General features: G+C 34.4%; 1 protein-coding gene across 6 annotated transcripts in view; it reads right to left on the bottom strand.

Moving 5' to 3' along the window:
• The window catches only part of LOC118202690 (glucose transporter type 1-like), a 125,274-nt gene that overhangs the window by 10,742 nt on the left and 90,750 nt on the right, over positions 1-23,782 (bottom strand). For 4 of the 6 annotated variants that reach the window (XR_015038435.1, XR_015038434.1, XR_015038433.1 and 1 more), the window contains 10 exons: positions 22,694-22,779; positions 14,188-14,283; positions 10,149-10,309; positions 9,348-9,472; positions 6,187-6,255; positions 5,948-6,049; positions 4,284-4,391; positions 4,077-4,165; positions 3,803-3,946; positions 1,160-1,372 (listed from right to left, as the gene is read on the bottom strand). Coding sequence is in view for 1 of the 6 variants with exons in the window: in XM_085807354.1 (XP_085663480.1) it covers positions 1,160-1,372; positions 3,803-3,946; positions 4,077-4,165; positions 4,284-4,391; positions 5,948-6,049; positions 6,187-6,255; positions 9,348-9,472; positions 10,149-10,309; positions 14,188-14,283; positions 22,694-22,779 (1,193 nt within the window). In the remaining 5 variants the exon portion in view is untranslated. Of the gene's footprint in view, positions 1-1,159; positions 1,373-3,802; positions 3,947-4,076; positions 4,166-4,283; positions 4,392-5,947; positions 6,050-6,186; positions 6,256-9,347; positions 9,473-10,148; positions 10,310-14,187; positions 14,284-22,693; positions 22,780-23,066; positions 23,161-23,782 lie in introns of all 6 variants that reach the window. The other 2 variants (XR_015038436.1, XR_015038437.1) reach the window with 2 other exon arrangements.

The following is a 23,782-nucleotide window of genomic DNA, read 5'->3' as shown; positions in this document are numbered from 1 at the left end:
TGCTATACGCCCAACTGGCTGTATGACCGACCTTACTATACCACATGTTTCTTAAGGGGGTTCTTGATATACCATGCACTCCAGACGTATAATAACTGTATGAAACCTCAAATAAACCATTGTGAATTAAATTAGGGCTATCGATGAGGATCTACGACTTCAAAACAAGCTTTCAATAACGCATTGAAATTAAAAAAAGGCTTCGGGCTGATGTATTTTTCAAAAAATAAACTCACGGGCTGTGAGTAATAAAAATAGCGTACTTGTTTATGGACGGTTTCACTTATCTTTTTTCCCATTTCCATATATTTATTTAGAGTGCACCAGTCGGCTCCGCACCATTGTGTATTAAGCAGTTGAAACATTGAATTTTATCAAGACTGTAATGAAGATCATCGGCTGTCACATTCACGATGTTTTTAATTAACAGATATGTGCACAAATAATTATTAAGTAATGCTAAAAGAAACCGACCATAATTTATAACTATTAGTCTGATTATTTTTGCTTATCTTAACCATAATTTTAATACTATTATTTCTTGATAATAAAGAAAATTTTAAATATAATGTAATGCACAAAATAGTAATAAGTCACATGCGAAAAATTCTCGCTCTCTAGCCTTTATTTTAAAGAACTCTTATGCTATTCTAATAACATACCATCAATGGATAGCTAAAATATATGTATAAGATGTAGAATCTGGGAAAAGGAAAACCCACATATCTATACTGAGGAGCCCCTACATTCAGCGTGTTTAACAGTTTGGTGTGTTTTCACTACGACTATTATTGTAGGCTTTTTTTTCTTTGAAAAGCGCTGTACAAAAGCTGGCTCAATTACTGCAACACCTGCCCAGTTACTGGAAAACGTTACCGCACTTACTGGAACATAATGTCTTTGGCACAGTAACGGAGGCTTAAATTAGTATAAAGTCTCAGGATTACGATCTAGGAACTCAACGAAGTAAATTTAGAGTCTTATTGCTTGGTTTCAAGCAGCATGCTAGCTGTGTATTTTAAATAGTAGTCTGGCTTTTCTGGTAAATATTAGTAATATACATCTAAGTATCAAGGTAAAAGTTTAAACGTTAAAAGCGACTGAAATGTATAAAGCGAGCTTTAAAATTCTGCAGTTCGAGCTTCGTAACACTTCTTACCTTGACAAGCATAGTGATGGTGATGAATATACTGAAGATGAACATTCCACCCAGACCATACAATTGCAACGTCCTTCGACCCTTTTGATCCATTAGAGGGATTGAGACGAGAGTCATAACAACCATGACTGAACCAACACCGATGGTTGCGTATTTGGCAGCATTCTCAGGAAGACCAGCTTCCATAAAAAGGCCTGTTGAGTAGTAAAGTACCTATGAAAATATAAACTTCATGAGTACATTTGAGATTTGACTGTGCATCTGATAGCGAAGGAATGAGATTCTTTGAAATCATCAGGGTACAACATTTTGAAATCTTATAATTTATAGACATGATGAATATAACTAAAGGTAATGAAATAAAAATTAAAATAAAATAAAAATTGAAACTTGTAAAATCATAAACTCTAGCGTATAAATATCCATAAAACTGTCTGAATTGTAAGGTTCATAAAATTATTCAAATCGACGTTGAATTTTAGGCCCTTTATAACGAAAACTTGTAAATGAAATTGAAGGAAGCTTCAAATATACGGGGTAAGATTTCGTTTCTGGAGTACCATCTATAATATTACATCATTAAACTAACCCGCATCATTTGTCAACAGTTTCAGCTCTTGTCTTCTTTGGAAAAAGTACATCTGCTTTTAAATCTATCACCAAAGTTAAAAACATCAAGTAGAATTACTCATTTTATTACAACAGTGAGTAGTCATAAGTGTTATTAAGTCATAAGTTATTAAGTGTTATTAAGTCATAAGTGTTCTACTGAAGATATACGTTTCCTCGTTACTCTAAATGTTACGTCCTAGTGTCGTAGAGCCGCACTATTAGTGCGAAGTTTTGCTGTCCAGCTAGAGACACAGGAGAGGATATAAAGCAATCAGACAACTTATCTTCCCGTCAAAACTATTAAGTAGAATAACGCAAAATCAGAAAAAGGTTCAATGTGAACTCTTCTATTTACTTATGAGCCTGACGGCTACACATTCTACTAGCAATAATAGAAAATCAAATCTTTCCAGCTTGCGAGAAATTCAGAGCAAATGCTCAAGTCAGATTCAAAATAAAACGTGCCTTTAATACTTTGGATAGGCCCTCAGTCTCTCACATTAACATCATAAAGAAGTTAGAGCTAGCAAAGACCATTTAACTTAGTCGCAGGGAGAAGTAGTACAGTGATGGTCAGCGATAGCTTTTAAAGTCTTTATTCTTCAAACTTGGAACTTATTCAGGCTCATAACCACTTATGAGTTTTTGCCTGAATCTCTGGATGTATTCTCTCAGAAAGTTGGTTGGAAATGCGAAATAATGAGCTAAGCGCCGTACTATTAATGCGAAGTTTTGCTGTTCAGCAAGGGACACAGGAGAGGATATAAAACGATAAAATATCCCTGGAATTAAATACAGTCCTAATACGACTATAATCATTAACAGATGTACAAAAGATACTAAATTTATGAAATATATAGAAATGACTAATAAGAATCATATTCCTTCGATATGCAAACACAGAGAAATGATACAATAAATGAAAATACAAAAAGTACTAAAAATTTTCATTTTATTATTTTGGATCAACCTTCACCACTTGAGATCGTGATGCACTATTTTTAAGTCTTTTGAAATTATTTCATACTGTAGGATAATCATCCTACAGTGCAGCAATTGCAGAAAACTCTAATGTTGGAAGTCTCATTAAAGAAGTTAAGTTAAGCTGTTGAAATATAGCTGTGCTAGTGATTTAGATCATTTAACGTAGTACTCTTGCTTATAAATCATGGTGCACTGACCATGTTTCTTAGCAGGTTGCGCAAACGATAAAAATTTTTCCGTTGGTTTTAAGAACGATTGCTCAAGCTGGTATAACATAAGTAAGTATTGGCTTTATCAAAGAGATACAGAAAGTTCTTTTGCTATCGAGGCTAAGTTTTGAATTCCTACCATGCATGCTGTGTAAGGACATGTAAACGGAGTTAATCAGCGCATATTCAACACGCTCTTTAAAGGTAAGTTTTCTGTCTAAAACGACTTCATAGCATTTTATTGAGATGATGACTGGAGATTGAGTACCTCTGATGAAAATGAACTGAACACATGGACGAAATATTGCTAATACTGAATTGGAATTTGTCCACTGAATGATTTGGGTTACGCGAAGTATTTGTAATTGCTGTATCTTCAGTATATTTGGCTACGTACGTTCCCAGAGTATCTGGAAATTGTTGACCAATAGGTAGTAATATAGACTTTATCAAAGAAAAGCTAGCAAGGACATTCTTCTAGAGCTTAGTTTACGTTTAAAGTTCTGGATATGAAACTTATAACAGGGTGTTTTTTCTCGAAAAATTTCATTATGAGAATGATCTACACGTATTTACTACGATCGTTTTTTTATCAAATAATTTCATCATGTCCCATAATTTTAATCAATCATTTAGTTTTAAAACGACATCGTTAACGGGGACTTTTGTGTCAGATTAGGTGGGAAAGTATTCCTAAAGTAATGAGTAGCTAACTATCCAAATATTCTACCCTACAGCACTTAAATTCCAATTACTTTTTTTATTGCTTTAAATTTAAGTCCCTTTAATCATTATACATTTTCATTATATACTAAGCCGAGAGTTTAGAATGACTTACCGCATTAATGCCTGAAAGCTGTTGTGTAAGTTGCATTACCACTCCTATTACTAATGGAAGATGGAGGGACCTGTTCTGCAGCAATTTCCACATAGTGATTTGCACTGGAGGTGGCTGTATGCGAAATTCTTCTGTAAAAGCTGTCTGTAAAAAATTACGTTTCTATATTTTTTCATCGTTTAAAATTAATTTCCTATAATGGTTTTGATGCCCGATTCATATTCTGTAGACTTTAAAATGTAATTTTAACAAATTCTATTCTGAAACCTTTTACCTCCGGTTCGTGCTGCTGAGACCTGTCTTCGGCTTTCATTTCTTCTATGTCTTCTTCGACTAAACTTGAGCACCTTAGTTTCTGCAAGGCTGCAAATTGATAAAAAGGATTAACATTGGAATATAGTTAAGATATCCCGAAGCCCTTTTTTTTTATAAATGCAGTTTTATCGGTATTATGTATGATATGAAATGATAGAATACTTACCCTCTCTGGCGAGAGACTCCTGCTGCTTTGAAATGAGCAAATATCTTGGACTTTCAGGGCATAAGGGAAGAATCAGAAGCTGTAAAACTGCAGGAATCACAGATATCCCTAAAAAACGTATAACGTATCTTTTTTAAATTATTGTACAGAATAAAAATTAAGCATTATTTCCTTTCCCATAAAAGTAAAACTAATTGAAAGCTTTTTTAGAACATCATCTGGAGCTTATTGGGACAAATGTGTCTCAGTTTTAATTAAAATAATTCCACAAATTACTTTTAGTTAACTTGTAAGCTGTAATAAGTCTCTCAATATCATTGTTGTATCACGAGAAAAGCTAAAATTTGTTATTCAGTATAATTCCATGATCACACGAATTAGTAAGAATTTTGTGAGACCTAATTAAAGAATTCTTATATGAATGGAATAATCTCTTAAAGTACGGCTTTTAGTTTTCTCAATAAACGTTTCATAATATAATTTCTGTTTCCAAATTAAAACTCAAAGAATCAAGTAAAAAAATATACGAATTAAAACTTTAGCTGCATTTAACATACTATAAACAAATAAGCGATAATTTGCAGGAGATTTAATTTTTTCTGAAACAAAACAAGATTTTGAAGAACAGAAGCAAACTTCCAAAATCTATATAATAATTACAGGGACTAGACAAAAGAATGGAAGCACCTACAGAAGTAGATTTATAAAACAATCTCTTCTTCATAGTGGTTTCCTACGCTAAGTGAGATGTAAACGAATGTGTAATATCGATATATCCAGAAGGATACATACGGCAGAATTCAACTACTCATTAAAATTGCTATGATTATAGGTATCTGTTGTATAGGGTTTATCAAATAATAAACTTTGGAGATTTTTCTAGGAAGCACGATTATTGGAGCGCACCTAACAAATACCTCGCTTACTACAACAGATAAAATGATGAGTGTAGAAAGATGAAGATTCTATGAAGTCTCGGCTATTTACTGGAGAAGAATGCTAACTTTAAGTATGCAATTATGGGCAGACACGTGTACTAAAAAAGCACATTTCGTAGTTCAGAAAGCAATGGAAGCCTTGAAAACTGGAAATTTATCGTTTTGTCGGATAAATTGTTATCTTCTTTTGTTTCCCATTACAAGAACAATCTACCTAACTTGTGGAAAATATTAAATGTCCTTCATTATTTGGTTCAAAGAGTAATTCGTGAGCTAAAATTTTGATTTGCGGTACGATATATCGTGATATTCTTCAGGACATTTAACGTTTTCTGGAATGTGCTGTCCAAACTCGTATTTTTCGATATATATTTCGTTCTTCGTCATTCTCACTTCGTTTCGTCAGTAGTAGTACATTATAACTTAAACTGCTGGTATTGATTACAATAACACGTCGTAGAAGATGTTAGAAATTGAAGAACAAGAATCAGCGTCATTTGCATAACTTTCAGTTTTGAAGGTTTGAATAGAATCTTCGAAACTCTTCCGAAAATTTATGCAGCTTACGTTGATTCTTGTTGCTTCAGCATCTCCAAAGAACTACTTGTATGCTCTAGCACAATAATGGCAGAATTTATGCGGCATTTCCTTTTTTGTCTAACCCTGTTTGTACAAGCTTCTTTCTAAGATTTAGTACTTTAAATAGTCCAGAACATTATTACATACCAAAAAGGAATGGCCACCCTCTCTCTGTTCCGAGAATAGCTTGTATGCCTAGCACCTGTGATAACAGAAGACCAATAGTGATTCCTAATTGATTCACGGTCCCTGCAGAATAAATGCTGAACTGTGGTATCTAGTAAATATCTGCAAATTTTATCAATACTAGTAAAAAAAAGAAAAAAGGATGCTAGAAAATCTATGAAAAACACGTATTTAAATTCTAAAATCATAATAAAACGCACCCAGTCCTCCTCTCAGCGTAAGTGGAGAGATTTCAGATAAATACATCGGCACCAATGCAGTGTTGACACCTAATGAGCAAATATAAACTTAATTGCACAAAAACTAATACCTAATAATAAAATATGTTTTGAATTTATGTATCAGTATCCATATATACAAATGTATACTAACTTGTAAAATGTTTCAATGTACTTGTATACTAACTTGTAAAATGTTTCAATGTACTTGTATACTAACTTGTAAAATGTTTCAATGTACTTGTATACTAACTTGTAAAATGTTTCAACTTCTACATTCATTCTGCAGTTTATAGAACTTGTTTTTGTCTAATACAGAGGCTGTTCACACATTTTTAGACGATTTTCATTGTAAGTACAGAAATACTTTACCTAAAAGTTTTGTGCTTTGAATGTTGTATTTGATAACGCTTATTCTTCACTATCCTTCTACACCATAACTTCCCCAAGGCAGTAAAGATTTTTAAGAGGTACCTTAGCCCATTCCTCTTGAACAACTTTCCAAAGTCCAAGGACAACTGCAGGTCGATGTCAAGACAATCCGCTTTTTAAAAGTCCAAAAGAGAAAAAACTCCATGGGTAGATAGGGAGATCAGGATTCATAAAGAGATTCAGTAGGGGTATGAGTGAAAGATATGGCCTTGATACCCTTTTCTTGTTGCATATTTTCTAGGAAATTAATAGTGAATTTTGAGATATGGCTGCATGCTTTGTCTTAATGCAGTTCTGATTGATGGTTCTGTTGGTAACAAGAAGGCCTTTCACATTTGAAAACTGGGTATAAAATATGTCCTTGATAGTATATGTAGTTGATCTTAACATTTTTCCACTTTCTTTATTTTTAATTTGCCATTATATGAAAAAACAGCAATAATTATAAATCCATTTGGAAACTTTCTTTAGATTCTTTGAACGATGCTTTAATACTTTTTTTGCCTCTTTGATGACAATAAATGGGTCCTTTTTCATTTCAGTCATGTAAATACACCAGATATTCATATATTCTAACATTAGTTTTCCATTTTTATCTGGATAAAGGTTTCTCATAATGAATTCTGTAGCGCAGTCTGCATTCGGTGGTATGTCATGGAGAAAAACGACGCACATTAAGTTTTTTTCGCCTTTTTTAAATATAAGTCAGCATTTATCACTTTGTTTACAGTTAACTCTGAGTATTGTAATAATTTTGCAAGTGTCCTTTGACTGCAGATTTTCTTTTGACATTAAAGATCTTGCCTTTGCGACATTCCAAACATTCCGGTTTTTTGTTGGATATGTATTTGGAACATTTTTTTCCACTTGACGCTAAACTTTGACTTTTTTCCCTTTCTTGTTGACAATATTAATTATCGTAGCTTTAGATATCGAAATACATTAAAGGCTTTCACAGCGTTTTTTAATAACTAGATACGAATAATTTTCTTTGGAAAGAGCACAAACATAGTAGCCTTCATTCTATTACTTCTTTAAAAGCACCATTTTGCATGTAAACAAACTATCAAGTAGCAGACGATAATTAATACTTTCTAAAAATATACAGTTAAAAAATTCCAAGCAGGTGATTTTGCTTTGCTCGTCTAAAAAGGGTGGGAACATCCTCTGTACGTATGTGTTCATGTTCATGTTCTGTGACAGCATCAAGCGTATTAAAGCTAGTCAATGTTTTTGGCCAAGTAGATACTTTTAAAACTGAGTGTAATTTAGTCTTAAGCAGTCTGAGGCAATGTTGTAAGCTTCTGCAAATAATTTGGCACAAGTTTAAAATAACAAAGATATTTTGAGTCACTTTGCCATAATTATGATGTTCAAATAGACCAAAGAAATATAAGAATAGGAATAAAAAATTATAATAAAGCGATCAACTAAATGTAGCATCAACTTTTGGACAAAGTAAGGGGGAGGATGTAAAATCATAAGAAAAGACTTAACATATCGGGAAATTGATACTTAAACTAAAACCAAATTTTGGCGAATTCCTAAGACTTAAGCAAGGAAAACCATATAGAAAAACGTTAAGAATTCGAAAAATATAACGGTAGGAAGAAGGCATTTTGTGTTTGTTTAATAAAATGACAAGCTTTTGCTTGGAGAGGAAAATAAGCAGAAAAAGTTTTTGCATGAAATGAAATGCTGAAATTAAATTTATTGTACTCTATTAGAAATTGGATGAAAAGAATAAAATTGAGAAACTCATTGTAAAAGGTGAGGTGACTGCCGAGATCAGGGATTTTTTTTATATTTTTAAATCTAAAGGCGGGATCAATGATTATTATTATTATTTTTAAATCTAATGACCGGCACTTGCTTGTTCAGCATTGGCTACTCCTAAGGCTAGAAGCAGTAATCATTTTATTGTGGAGGCACCTAATAGGCCTCTTATCAAGGGACGGACAGTTACAACCGTCGCCTCCTATCAAGGGGGGACAGACAGTTACAACCATGCCTTCTCCAGGATTCGACCCGGGCCCTTCGGTACCGCAGTAGGCTTCCCTAATCACTATACTGTCTTGGCGACAATCAGTGAAATGTGTACTTGATAAGATATCTGTTAATTTATCTTTCTAGTAAAAACCGACAAGCAATCATGCGTAGTATACGTTTTCAGTTATATTTGTCGTAACCCCTTTAAGTTGGTATACATACATGCATCATGAAATAGGTCCAAACTGTTAAGGCAGTATATCGGAAGGAAAAGAGTCTGAGTGTAAAATAACAGAGGCATTTTGGAATTACCCATCAAGGAAATGCCTCTTTTTCACGTCTGCTTAGAAATTTCGGGGATTCGGGCCAAAACCATTAGGACTTAACTGCCAAAATTTGGATCTTTACTGCCATCAAAAACTGTGAAAGTTTCGTTTACACAGTAATTCCATAACGAAGAAAAAAACAAACCTTCCACCAAAAGCAATTTTTTAATTAATTAAGTATCCAAATCAACCATTTAAATATCAGTATGAACTGTTTTTAAAAGGCTCGTCAAGAGTGTCGAAATAATACATTTAAATAATATTCATGATCTGTACATAAAGGGCTTGGGCAAGAGAAATTTTTATTCTTGCGTTTCAGTACATGATTTTCAGTAGTTAATAGTGTGAATGTCAGTAACTGAGTGGAAAATGCTGTTTAAAAGAGAAATGCCTTACCGCAATTCATTCCTATAATAAGCCTGCCCACTACGAGGATCTCTATACTTTGTGAAATTTTGCTAGATCCCATTAGAGCTGCTCCAATAATACCGAATGCATTATTCACTAGTAAACCTCCTTTCCTAAAAATAAGAAATTTAAAGTGTAAATAAAAAGAGATATGCATAAAATATTATTAAACTGTAAGATTTTGTACAATACACGATAATTTGGCAACGGTTATAAGTAACAAAAAATAAAGTACAACAAATTTAAACTTGAAGGCTAAATTTATTTTTGGAATTTAATTAGAGATCAGCAAACCTTAAATTGATCCCAAAATTAAATATTTTATTAACTTCATCTCATAATCTTGTAACTTAATTTCAGAGAAAGTTAATATTCAGTACGTATCCTGTTTGTTTTTTCTATTAATTTCTGTAATTAATTTTGTAATTTTAGTTTAGACGTATGGTTAATTGCATATGCTTCAGTTTTTGTGAAGTCTATACTTTAGTCTATGATTGCTATGAATGAATAAATGAAAATGAAACTGAATCAACAACTACCATCCTAATAAATTTTTTTCCCTCTACAGAAAATATATGAGAACCGAAACTGATTACTTTCTTCTTGCAGCTGTGTAAAATGAATGTATTTAAAAACAAAATCGATACGTTTAATTTACTAAATTTATTACATACATAAAAAAATTATACTTGCAAGTTTCATGCTGAATATTAAATTAAAAACCAAAGAGTAACTTTCACATTAAATATAGCTGAATATTGGTACATAGCATTATTTAAACTTACTAACCTTCCGAATTTGTCAGCAATAGAACCCCCAATCATGCCTCCAATCATCCCTCCAATGGCAAATACAGATACAATCAAAGACCACAATAAGTCCCGAAAATCCTCTGAGATGTCCTTCCCTGTTCGGGCTTTGTAAACATCAGCGATGAACTTCTGAATGATCTAAGAAAGAAATTTTTTTTTCATGAAATAGTAAAGCAACATATCAGTTTACACTCGTGTGCAAAATTAAGAGAATTTGCACATTATGTCGAATTTCTGAAAAACCAATGGATAGATTTTAATGAAATTCAGTTTGATTATACATTTATTACAGAGAAAGAGATGTATCATTCAAAAGTCATTTTATGTAAGCATGATAATCAGTAAAGCTCATAGTGTAGGGCAATAGTGTAAAGCTCATAGTGAAAGCCAACATTGTGATATACATTGTGATGAAAATGATTTTAATAGAGTATGGTCCGCTTTTGCAGCCAAACAAGTCGCGCAGCGTGACGGCATACTGGACAGGATGAGGAGTCCCTGTGGCAGGCCATCCCATTCCTGCAGCAAGGCAGTTTTTAACTCTGGGGTGGTTCTCAGAGGAGGATGGCGAGATGAAATTGTCCTCCCAGGACCATCCTAGACATGTTCTGTACGGTTAAAGTCAGGATATCTAGCTGGCCAATCAATGCGGCGAATATTCTCACTTTCCAGGTAATCGTCGACCAGCTGAGCCCTATGTGGACGAGCATTATCGTTCTTTAACAGGAACCCACGATCAACGGTGCCTCTGAAAAGTCGAACATAGGGCTCTAAGATGTCCGCTTTATACCTCATAGTGTAGAGACATTAGGCATTTTTTTTTTTGAAGCAGGCAAGATGAAAAATGAGCAATCGCCTTCGCCGGAAATCGAATCACGGACCTCTGGAATACCGGCCTAGTGTGCAGAACCACTACACCACGAAGGCACGCTAGTAAGGCGGGAGAAATACCTTATATACTCCCCCATTTAAAGGGCGACTGGGGTTTTTAGGGGACCCAATCGCCAAATCCTGGGTGAGAAGAATCATCATCCAACACCCTTTTAGTTCGGGAGCCACTGTAGATTTATTAGGTTAATTGGAAGCAGAAAAGATGAAAAATATGCAACCGCCTTCGCCGGGAATCGAACCACGGACCTCTGGAATACCGGCCCAGCGTGCTGAACCACTACACAACGAAGACACGCTAGGAATGTGAGAGAAATACCTTATATACTCCCCTTTTTAAAGGGCGACTAGTGTTTTCGGGGACCTAGTCGCCAACCGAATCCTGGGTGTGGAGAATTATCATCCACAGCCCTTTTAGTATGAGCGCCACTGTAGAGACATAAGGATTTTTTTTTTCGAAGCCGGAGAGATGAAAAATGAGCAAACGCTTTCGCCGGGAATCGAACCACGGACCTCTGGAATACCGACGAGTGTGATGAACCACTACACCACGAAGACACGCTAGGAAAGTGAGAGAAATACCTTTATAATAGCAACCAGCGTACCTTTCGCAAGCACACTGAGGGGTGTGCGGCCGCCCAATATGTTTGCCTGAGCCATATCATTTCCACCATCGTTAAGATCCTTCTCCCTGATGAGGGAGGGATGGTACCGTGTTCCAGGCTCTCTTCAGATACAGGTACGCCGAGAATCAGTATCCAGACTGAGTCTCGACTCATCTGTAAAGAGCACGATACTACATTTAAGTATAGTCTAAGGCGCATGTCGCCTGCATACTAAACGTGCTCTCTTGTGTGCTGCAGTGAATGGAACGTAAATAACGAGTCTTCTGGTATACAGCCCTATCTCATGAAGCCTTCGGACAACTGTAGACCGTGAAGCTGAGTTTCCAGTGACAGTAAACAACTCACGTGCGAGCTGTGAGGCTGTAGCAGACCTGTGTTAAAAAATACTATATAAATATATATGCAGGTAATATAAAATTATCAGTCTTTTTCTTAATTTAGATATATGCAGTCATACACTTAAATGTGGTTAATTAGTTATATAAATTTATTATCTACATGTGTGTAAAAAATTTAAAAGTTCAGGGACTACGCCTATTAAGTCCTAAATTCTTTTTAGTTGCAACTTTGAAACACAACCCTCTTCAAAGTAAAATCTTTTCACGTTAAAACATTTTCTGCGGCAATTTAATGTACCTTTGAAGCTTTCTAGAACGCATTCTTTATCCTTCATTTCAACGAGCGTAGCGTTTGGTAACTTCTTCGTGTTAGAAAAGTGACTACCTCGATCGAAGACAGAAAGTCGGTAGAAGTTACACGTTGCACGGCTTGAATACATTAGAAGAGCAAGAGTATTTGTGTTTCGTTGAAAAATTGGTATAAGCGATATGTGGGCAGAAGAGTTAATGCGAAGTAGCACTCATTTTGTTGATTTAGTATTTGATTTTTTTAAAGTTATTTATTGTAATTATTGTTTATGTTATTTGTTATTGTATTGTAATGTTTATTATTGCGTTGATGCATTAACTGTAAGTATACCTTCTTGTCCAGGGATTCTACTACACGGGACGTGCAGTCCTTGGGAAGGGGGCAGTGTTATGAATTTTGTATTCATTTAGCTAATGTTAGTAGAATCATAATTAAAATTGTTTTATTTCTCCGTGGAATGCAAAACGAGACATATTTTAAGAGAAAGCTACGACGGAAAGTAAAAATACAAAAGCACGTGCTTTTAACATTTTATAAATAGATATCTCGTAATTTATATTTAAATTGAATAAATGTAATTGACTACTGTGTTAGCTGTAACCGTAATTCTACTCTTTTGCTTTACAGAAATCTCGAGAAGCAAAGAAATTATTAGAGCTCTCTGGCGACCGATAAAAAGCTTCAAAAAGCCGGAGAGAAACATCTTTATTATTGTTCATCGGATTAGCTTTATCTGCGCTGTGGATTGCGTTCTATTTAACGTTTTAGTTGTTTAAAGTATAAATACTGATTATATTGCGTGATATTGGGGTATTCTACGAATATCTTTGAGGAAAAATCCAGCGTTCTGCTATATTTCTTTTGATAAGAATAAATTTTATTAACCTTTTATTGGACTTGTGCATTCAATCTATTACGAACCCGTACGCACGTAACAATACTATTCTTCAAGTTGCGCTTCAAGTATTCTTACCAGTAACAGCAGAATATTGGAAAATAGGATTTGTTTCCGCAAAACTTGTTAAATATTAAAAATATTCCTAATACTTAACTACAAAGTAAAATTTATGAATGAATCGACGAGCTTTTTACAACTGATATCTCTATGGAACAGCTCGAAGATAGGTCTTTAATACACTACCTTATAACGTTTACGGGAACAAGATTAAAGTAAGTTAAAGAACAGTCATAAAATATGTAGCTAAATCATTTTATTCGTGAAGTAGTTGAAGATTTCAAAAAGCCCAAATGCATTAGCTCTATGCAAAATCTTCGCATGACACAGATGTTATGAAGGAAATTTTTAATTGTGCTGAACATACGCATCCATTCTGCATCAGTAATTTCACAACGTCCTGCCCCTCTCTCTCTATGAATATATATAGATAGATTTAGATATTATTGTACTTGTGTTTGTCATATAGTACAGATATATTTTAAGTAAAGTGCATTTCGCTTCCTTTCTAGCGTATCAAACACATATAAAATGGGATATTTAGACTACGGACTAAAATTATTCTTCTTTAACGAGTTCATACAAATAAATTTCAATTACGTTTGGAATGCGAAGTACATCAGAAAGTAAACTTTATTAAGCGCAAATGAAAAGATATGATGAACATTTCACAGAACTTCAAAACCAAGTAAAATTTAACCTCGAATTGGCAAAAATTGCTAAGGAAAACTTAATTCTGACAATGAAAAAAGCACTAGTTATTATCTGGAAATTTCTGAAAATTATACATGAAATTTCTGACTATATAATATACAATTTTATTTATTTATTTAACTTTATAAGAAATTCATTTTGGTAACTCGTTGCAAAAGAACAAATCTGCTCGCAAAACTACTTACTTTCTGTGGAGCATTGATGACACCGGTATTGTATCCAAACTGAAACATTCCTAGGACGGCTGCGAAGATAGCAAATACGAGCATGCATGTCAAACCCTGAAAATGATAATAAATTGCTTCTTAATTATGATGCTTAACTAATAATTTGTTTGGTTTATTAAGCATTGAATTAGTCTGATGAACACTTACATGATATAAAACAAAATCAGTGTGAACAGGGCATGCATTTTAAAACTAGTTCCAAGTTTATTAGAGCTCAATTGATACAAGATGGAAAATGCGTTAAAGAAAAAATGCACATAAATCTAAAAACTCATTTGTCAAACACCGATAAGCACCGATCTAAGGTTCAAAAACAGATCAGCCTCATTCCAGATGTTCTGTGCAGAATGGAAAATAGCACCAGCAAGATGTAGCTGCAGGTGTGAAAAAAGATAGAAGTCCGATGGAGCGATGTCGGGGCTATATGGTGGGTGTGACAAAAGATCCCACTCGAGTCCGTACAGAGTCCAGCCGGTGAATGCAGACACATGTGGTCTTGCATTATCATGATGGAATGTGACTTCCTTCTTGCGCTGGAACTCAGGTCGACGTGTTTCTTTGATAGCAGAGCCAGCATGGTCTAGGATCTCGCTGTAAACCCTACTGTCGGGGGTTTTACATTTTTACTGGTGCACTTTGTGGATAGTAATCACATCAGATAAAAAGCATTAAATTTTGTTAGTTAAATTGCGCTTTGGGACGCTGCCGACGGGGTCACCTACACACTTTTCGGCCTGTGTTGTTGGAGTAAATCCACTTTTCATCACGAGTGACGTTCCGGTCCAGAATTTTGTCCTTGCGTTGATATTTGAGCAGATTCATGCAGACCGGAACATATCTGTCCTTATCTGCTTGAATCAGCTCATGCGGCATCCAGCGATTGAACTCGTACATCACATTTATGCGACGCATAACGCGACTAATATACATGGTACTAACGTCTAGCTCCTTAGCAAGCTCTCGAGTGGTTGCATAGTGATCTACTTCCAAAAGTTCTCGCTGGCAGGCCTCATCAGACATCAGTAGGCTTGCAAGAGAACTCTGCTTCTTGAATGTCATAGTCCTTGTTTTTGAACTTCCGGTACCAAACCTTCACAGCGTCATATGATACAACATTAGTACCTAAAGCTGTATACATGATTTGGTGACATTCTGTAGCTGACGTTTTTAAACGGAACTGGAAGTAAATGATAGTTCTAATCTGGTAGCGAGTCAGTTCCATTTCAGACACTTTGTACTTAATGATAACGATATTTTTTTTACAAATTTCACAATACAGTGTTCTAAAGCAAGTCTGTTTCTTTCAAATGCCTAAAATCGTTTGACAAAATATGATTAAACACGCCAACTCGAACTGTTTGCGCAGACGATATTTGTGTTGGCGAGAAACTCTCATTAAAACCCTATATATATATATATATATATATATATATATATATATGCAGGATATTTAAAAAATTATTGCCGGGCTTTGGGTCTTTCGACTGGTTGGCTGTACAGCCATGCCTTTACAAGTCATCAGATTACGGCAGGTTGCGTTACATGATATCTTTTAGTAGAAATATGTCAAACTTAAGTTTTTATACGTGATCCATAAGAAAAACTGTGAATGAGAAATATGCTTCCTGTAGACGAATTAGTAAAGCAAAAACATCCTTCGTACAAACAAAAATCTGAAGATATCATTAAGATAAATATTTCCTTCGTATAAAATTTGCAAAAGATAGCTGAGCATTTAAACTTTGTGACGGTGAATTTCTCAAAAATAACTTTTGCGCTTCCAAAATATTGATTTGGGTGCTTTTGCTTCAGTTACCATTTGTAAAAAAGTTGTAGAGTCATTAGATTATATCGAAGCATGAGATGTGAAAAATGAGCTACGCCCTCGCCGGGACTCGAATCTCAAATACCCGTCGAGTGTTCTCCCGTTACACCACGAAGGCATGCTGGAAAAAGGGAGAAAATACCTTATATACTTCTCCCTTTAGAGGGATTAGCAGACCCAATCGCCAAATCCTGGTGGTGCCGAATTATTCTCCACCACCTTTTAGTTCGGGCAACACTGTAGAGTCATCAACTGTAGGATATATCGAAGCAGGAGATGTGAAAAATGAGCATTGCCCTCGCCGGGACTCAAACCTGTTCAATTTATTTTAGCCACAAGTGGTGGTGAATTGTGAGCATCGTATGAGTGTATACGTTAGTTCAAATAAAAAGATTATTTAAACTTTCTTCTGTAGTATCTGTTCTTCAAGACATAGCGAGAATTCGCGCTTTGTCTTCTCGAACACGCGCCGAGTGTGCTATCGTTACACCACGAATGCATGCTGGAAGGAGGGAGAAAATACTTTATAATGTTAAAATTCGAAATTTACATTTAATTAAATTTGATTTTTAAATCAATATCTTAATTCTTATCAATAAAAATCGTTTAAATAATTAAATTTAATAAATTTTTGGCACATTTTTCTCATTAAGGACCGATTCATTTTTTCCTCCTTTAAAATGTCTTTATTGGGCTAAAGAACAAATTAGTGATTGAAATTTTCCTCTCAGAAAGACTCGACAAATATTTAATCTCTTTATGATTATTTCCTGCGAAAAGATGTTTTGTGATCAAAATTAGAATAGTCTAACAGACCACCTTATTCAGCTGGTTCCTTGAATTAGCACCATTGGTCTAAAACTGGGAATTCAAGGAACAGATAATCGTGTAATCGATTTTAATACTCCGTGTTCACACACATATGTCCATACACCCTTTAAAATTAAAGGACAGTGATAAAAATAAAACTTATTGAAAAATGATTAAAGAGTTTGTACGATGTTTTTAAAGAACTATTGTTTTTACTGGTTTAGTAATCTCAGAATGTTGAATTGAAAGTGAAATTTATGGAAATTTAAAATTAATGGGAAAATTATCTCCTCTGCTTGTCTTCAAATCTTTCGTTAATACGAAATACAGTCACGTCTGGCAGAAATACAAATATGACATCTTGATTTCACAGAATATACTAAACACTTGTGGAACTATAATAAACGCCTGTGGATAGTAAACACTTGTGGAACTGTTGCGGATCAAATATTGTGGAACTGTACGCCATTCTTCCGAAAGTCCACTTTTTCAGATCCTGGAAGGTCCAAAGACACATACATATCTGCGACCTAAACTTTCCCACACTTGATCAATCGGGTTCAAATCTGATGAGTAACCTGGCCAGTTCATTTGAGAGATATCATCTGTTTCCAGGTATTCTGACATTGAAGAGCTAAGCGCAGACAAATATTATCATCCATTAGTAAAACAACTAGGCAAACAACATCCTTTAAACATCCTTAGCTGGGATTCTGAGACAGCGTCTACATATCTGCTACTAGTAAAATGAAAAACCTGCCTTCCTGGAGGACCATTCTAAGGGAAACTGCTTTGTATACACGTTACATGTGGAGAAAAAAACACGAAAATACACATGCAGCCACCTCGTTCGACGGGATTCGAACCCCTGACCGAAACTACTAGTGTTCAGCGACTTTATCGCTCGGCTGCTGGTGGGTCTACCTTGCTTTGGAGCAGGATATCTACGTCACCATTTTGCTTGACTTAGGTCGAGAAGAGCAAACCTTGTATAGTACGGTGACCTTGCAAAAGATTAGGAAACGCACAGTTTGCGTCGCTTTCGCTAAATAGGTAGTTACTTTCCTAACTTTATTCTTCCGCTTCATTCTTCCGTGTTCATCAGATAAAATTAAAAGGGTATGGATAAATTTAAACCCTACTAATTAGAGTGTTCTTTTAAAAACAGAACAAATTTAAAACATTACTTTTACAATACCGAAACTTGGCAAATCAGTGATTACATCATTCTATACGCTGATGAACTTCGGATCTTTCGTCCTCTGATCCGGATATGTGCTTCGAATCTTTTGTGCTCATATTTCAAGTTGGCAACAAAATAATTTACAATTCTTTCCAATAATTTATTTAATGTTTCTGTAACTCTATAACATGGCATGATTCATTCCGTTTAATAAAATTGTCAGGATCCTGGACCAATTCATCTTTGTCGGTTCGTTTCCATCCACTTATGAATGTTATTAGTCAACTCTATTCGCAGGAAATAAACTGGCACACTTAAGCAGGTTTAACAATAACATGAGCTATATTATCATTTTGTAAATACACATTATCTTTTCACAAAGTATTGTTTTTATTCACAATTACATCAAACGTACAAGTAATACATTGCACCTTTCAGTTCTTAACCAAAAAACCTCCACTCTCGGAATACAGAAACCTCAATTCAAATTTTTTCACACGCGCAAGCTGTCCTTCTCGCATCAAGCTCAGCTGTTCTTCTGGCAGGGCTTGGTTGGTAGCTTCCCCTTACCGAGTATGTGCATGACAACAATGTGATGTGAGACTATTAAAATATTACTGTTTACTTCCCTTCACGGTTTTATTTAGTTTAGTTTATTTGATTATGGCCAAGCACTCGAGGGCCTAAGCGAGAGAGATGCCTTCGTAAAAGACTTTCTAAGGGCGTATACACGTTACACAGAAGAAAAACACGAAAACGTCCATGCAGCCAGACCATTCGCCTATATTCGAACTCCAGAACGAACTACCAGTGTTCAGCGAACTCCAGACCGAAAGCTAATATTGAAAGCGGAGGATTTCTTAATGTCAGTGTATTTCATTGTCAGTGTATATCTGGCATAACAGGAAAAAAAAAAGAGCAGTGATTCTTTCAGCCCAGTATGTATTGCTGCAGTAAAATGAGATTTTAAACATATGGCAAATACCAACAAAATATGCTGAAAATCACTTTTAAATACGAAACCTAAAATATTATTGTCGCGCCGTTTTGATAGTCTAGTAGATATCTTAGCGATTACAGTCAAACCTTTGTGCGGTAGATAAGGACCACATAAAAGAAACCGCACAAAAAAAAAAAAAAAAAAAAAAAAAAAAAAAAACATATTCAGAAATTTTGTAAATACTTATCACAAATATTTTTTACAACACATTAAAAATTGTTTTTTCATGCAGTGGAAAGGGATCGCATAAAAAAAGGTGCACTTAGAAAGTATGTCAAAAATTTTAGTGGGGAAGTGCAGTGAAGGTAGTGGGAAAGGTGCTTTTAAACAGATTAAAAAATTGTACATGGAAATATTAAAAAAAATAATTTCTTAGTTTATACGTGGAGAAATTTTCAAAATTCACATACAAAATTCACATAATTCACAGCTACTTGTCTTAGTCCAAAACGTGCATCTTCTTGTGATGAACTGGTTCAAGATCCCTTTCATCACTTGAATATATTACAATTTATTATTTTTTTTATTAAGACAAAGTCGGTGATACGTTTTTTGCGACGACGGTCGTTTGATCAGCTGCATCTAAATGTTACGATAGCCAGATTTCCAGCACGAATTTAATTGTGTTCTTTTATCTGAACGAATTGCGTTCTTTTATTTGAGCAATTGGTGCAGTAGCGTGATTTATGCAGTCTAAAATTGAAAACTTTTTCCAAACTTCAGGTTTATTCCATCGTTTCTAGCTTTTCCAAAATGTAGCTGAAAGTCAATTTCACATAATGCTTTTTAAAAGTTGCTATTATGCCCTGATCCAATGGCTGTAAAAGGTTAGTCGTATTGGGTTGTAAACACTTCTTGTACATTAGGATATTCTAAACAAGGATGGGCGGGTGCCTTGTCAACAATTTAGCAACACTTTAAAATGAAGACCCATCTGTCATATATTTTTCAACTTTTGGTACGAAGTAATCATTGAACCAAGTTATAACTCTTGATAACAGATGAATATAGCGTCTAAAGGCGAACAGCGCCTTACCGTGTACACAGCTAGAAAACATTACAACGCCAACATCGTTGGAATTCATATACGGCATAAAAACATCGCATAAAATATGTTATAAAGAAGGACTGCACAAAAACGGTGTGACTGTATTAAGCAGCGTGAGCAAAACGTCTCCCACATAAAACTTTCAAAAAAATTGTGGAAATTCCAAAATGCATATTATCAGCAAATTGTTTCAATGGATGGCACCCTCGGGCTGTTACAAGTAATATATATCACTTGAAATCTTAGTTTGTTAACTTTAAAAATCATTTGCTTGGTGCAAGATCGAGAGGAGTTTGTTCCAAGCCGAATGATTTTTATTATTGAGCATTACTTCACAACGCATTCTTATAGAAAAATTGTTAAAGTGTTTAAAGATACCTTTCTAAAAGTTCATGAACTTAATCAGACAGTGATTTTCAGCTTGGTAATCTGATTTTAAGGAAGTGGAGGCTCTCATCATAATAAATGAAGTGGCTGCCTAAAAAAACCTGAAAAACCTAATAAACCCTGCCTAATAACCTAAAAAAAATCCCGCTTGACGTGAGCAATTCAAGACAAGTAAATTTTCATTTCTTTTCTTCTGATTTATTGTGATTTTCGTAAAAATAATTAAAAATTGATAGACGAATATTTCTGATGGAAACATTCGGTACATAAAGTATATATATATTGAGCTATATATACCTTTTGTGCACATTCTAGCGTAAAAATGCATGTTTCATAATTTGCTCAACGATGAGCACATGATCGAAAATGTGTAAATGAGTTGATAACATCTTTTTTCTGGATGATTTTTCATCGATTTGGAATTTTCAAAAAATTTCAGTTCAATATTTTTTTATAAAATTGTCCTATTTTCTGTGGAAATATGTTATTTCTGTTCACACAAATCTGCGGAAAGAATCCATCGTAGATTTATCTTATGCATCTACGTAATTCCGTAGATGCATCACAAAGGCTGATACAAAGGAAAAGAGATGCAGAAATATAATTTTTAGCTTTCTTATTATTTATTACTGAATCAAAGAAATTTAATTAATTTTCACTTTATTCAATAAAAGTTTTTTATAAATGCATATTCTCATAAAGTGAAATAAAGATAAAAAAAGCGGAAACGTATTACGTATTTCTGGAGTTCGATTATCGGATTTTCTGCCTGAAATGTCCAGTATTGCTAAGTTATGCACGGCTTTGATAATCCGTTATGCTTAAAATTAATAATATTAAAATTTATTGCTAATTTTAGGAGAATGAGAGATATGCATTTATTTCTCTTATATACAAGCATGCAAAACTTAAGTAACCTATTCATTTTCAACATGAAATAGTTGAAATTGTCTTTTTGCGATCAGAACAAAAATCAGTGATTAAAGCTCTTTTTAAATCAGCGATGTAAAAAGATGCAGTATAGCTACAAGGAAACATCAGAACGTCTTTACACATGGTAGAATGAATGGCAAGATTGAGGAGGGGCATAGTCTGATATCTGTAGCCCAAAAGTTTCGAATTAATAAAGTTGTTGTTTTAGGAGCTTGAAAAGAGTTCCAAAGACAGTACAGTACATTAAGAAAATTAGTGGCCGGCCAAGGAAAACAACGTTGACTGATGACCAATATATCGCCGTGGACTGATGGCCAATATGGAGATCGAAACCAAACAGATCGAAAGCAAACAGAGATCGATACCAGACAGTGGGCATTGAAAACAGACGTCGAAATCAGAGCTCGAAACCAGAAAGCGGGCAACATTGCTCAATAGTTCAGCACAGTAACCGGAAGACTGGTATCCAAAACTTCTGACATAATGTACGACCTTTTGTCAGTTTTTCCAAGTTTCGGATTTATTTATTATTATATGTCCAACATCTAAAGAAATCGGAATGTGAAAACGTCTTGCAATTTTCACAGCTTACGAACAGCAATTAAATGTTGAGCTTGGGGCTGCATTTCGCCGAATTTGTTTAGGTCTATTGAGTCACAGCATATTGTTCCATAAATGCGCTGATGGGCCGCGGACGTTTTCTGTAGCAGAACAAATGTTTGGATATATCATTAATTGGGATCCTCTACATCGATAGGCTAAGAGCCTCAGTGACGGTGGGGATTATACGGAAGAATACAACTGATTGTTACCTAAGTATTTCACGAATTTTTATTTCTGGAGACATTTCTAACCTATTTACTAATTACAGTACGTAAACAATTGATTAGGGGTTTCTGACAAATTTCTTAACATGTCATAACGCTTTCTCATGTTCTTGTGCTGCTGGAGGTAATGTTCCTCCGCAGACCACATGACTTTGTATGATGTGACCTACTAAGTGGATTCCTTTTTTTTATTTCTCCATTGCTAATTTTGTTTACTTCTATGGACATTTTCAGTATTTTATGTATCTTTGAAAACAGCTTTTTTTGTCTGCACGAAAAATGGGTAAATTGCTAATATGTCATAAAATTCAGTTTAAGCAAAATTCATACATTTATGATAAAATATTAAACAACTTTAATCATGATAATGAATTCAATAATAATATACTGCATTTACAATACCATCTGCTATGGTATCTAACATATGATCTGCATAAGACAATGTACTTACCTCAGCACAACAGGACATTCTTGTAGGCACTGGCAACAGCTCTAACTCAGGGGTAGACAGCCTATCCACTAACTCCACATCTTCACCTTAAAACATTCATTTTTCATAAATTATTTGACCTTCATTCTTCTAAACTTAATTTGTCTCTACGCATTTTCAAATAAAGTATGTTTTCTAAAATCTGAAGCTAACTTTATTATGCGAAAGTGCAAAATTATTTTAGAATCTGCAAGCTTCTACTCTATTTATGAAATTTCACCTCTTTTTTTTACGACTATTCCCTTATTACTTTTACGTTTTTTTTTCGTAAGCATTCAATTGAAATTTAAAGCTAAATGTACTGAGCACTTATCACGCACACAAAAATTCTTACCAGATCTACATTTTCTTCCACATGGAGGCAGAGGTGATTCATTTTCCATCTCTTGCAAAGCATCGACTCTACCATTTCACCATCTTGAAGAAGACTGCAATGTAGTTACTCAACGTAAATTACGAGCCTTCATTAGGTTTCATACTCATCGTAAATGAAACTTAATTAAGGCAAACGAAGCGTACCTTTTAAAATGAATACACATATTCATCTGCAAGTCATAGAACATGTTTTTATACTTCCGTGCGTAGCATTAGTAACTGATTCCACTTTAGAAACAAATTTCATGAATGAGAATCAAAGTATAAACTGAATATTTCGAATTATTCGTTTTTAAGAGATTATAATATATATAATCTCTTAAAAACATTTTTTCACCTAAAATGAAGTAAAAGTAGCAATTTATTTGATATCACAACTCAATGACATAGTAAGGGTTTTTCGAGAATTTAGTTTAAAGACAGTTGAAAAATCAATCCGAGGACAGTATACTTCACTTATAATTAACTTCAAACTTATACGAATTCCAGAAGCGAAAGTTTTGAAACGAATTATTATTAAAAATTCTCATATTCTTTTCTATTGAAATGTTTCGTAGTTACGTCCTTGAAATGAGTGAGCTTTGCATACATATCTTAAAAATCTTTCTGTGTTGAAAAAACAAGTTGATATAATTGATAACTCTCGAAATTTGTGCTGCAGTTAACATGCTTGCA

This window comes from Stegodyphus dumicola, chromosome X1 (assembly GCF_044657685.1).
Source record: "Stegodyphus dumicola isolate Sdum_Otavi_A_Nest chromosome X1, ASM4465768v1".
NCBI classification, from domain to species: domain Eukaryota; kingdom Metazoa; phylum Arthropoda; class Arachnida; order Araneae; family Eresidae; genus Stegodyphus; species Stegodyphus dumicola.
Note: the sequence above shows the minus strand (reverse complement) of the source record. Positions and strands in the feature narration are given on the sequence as shown.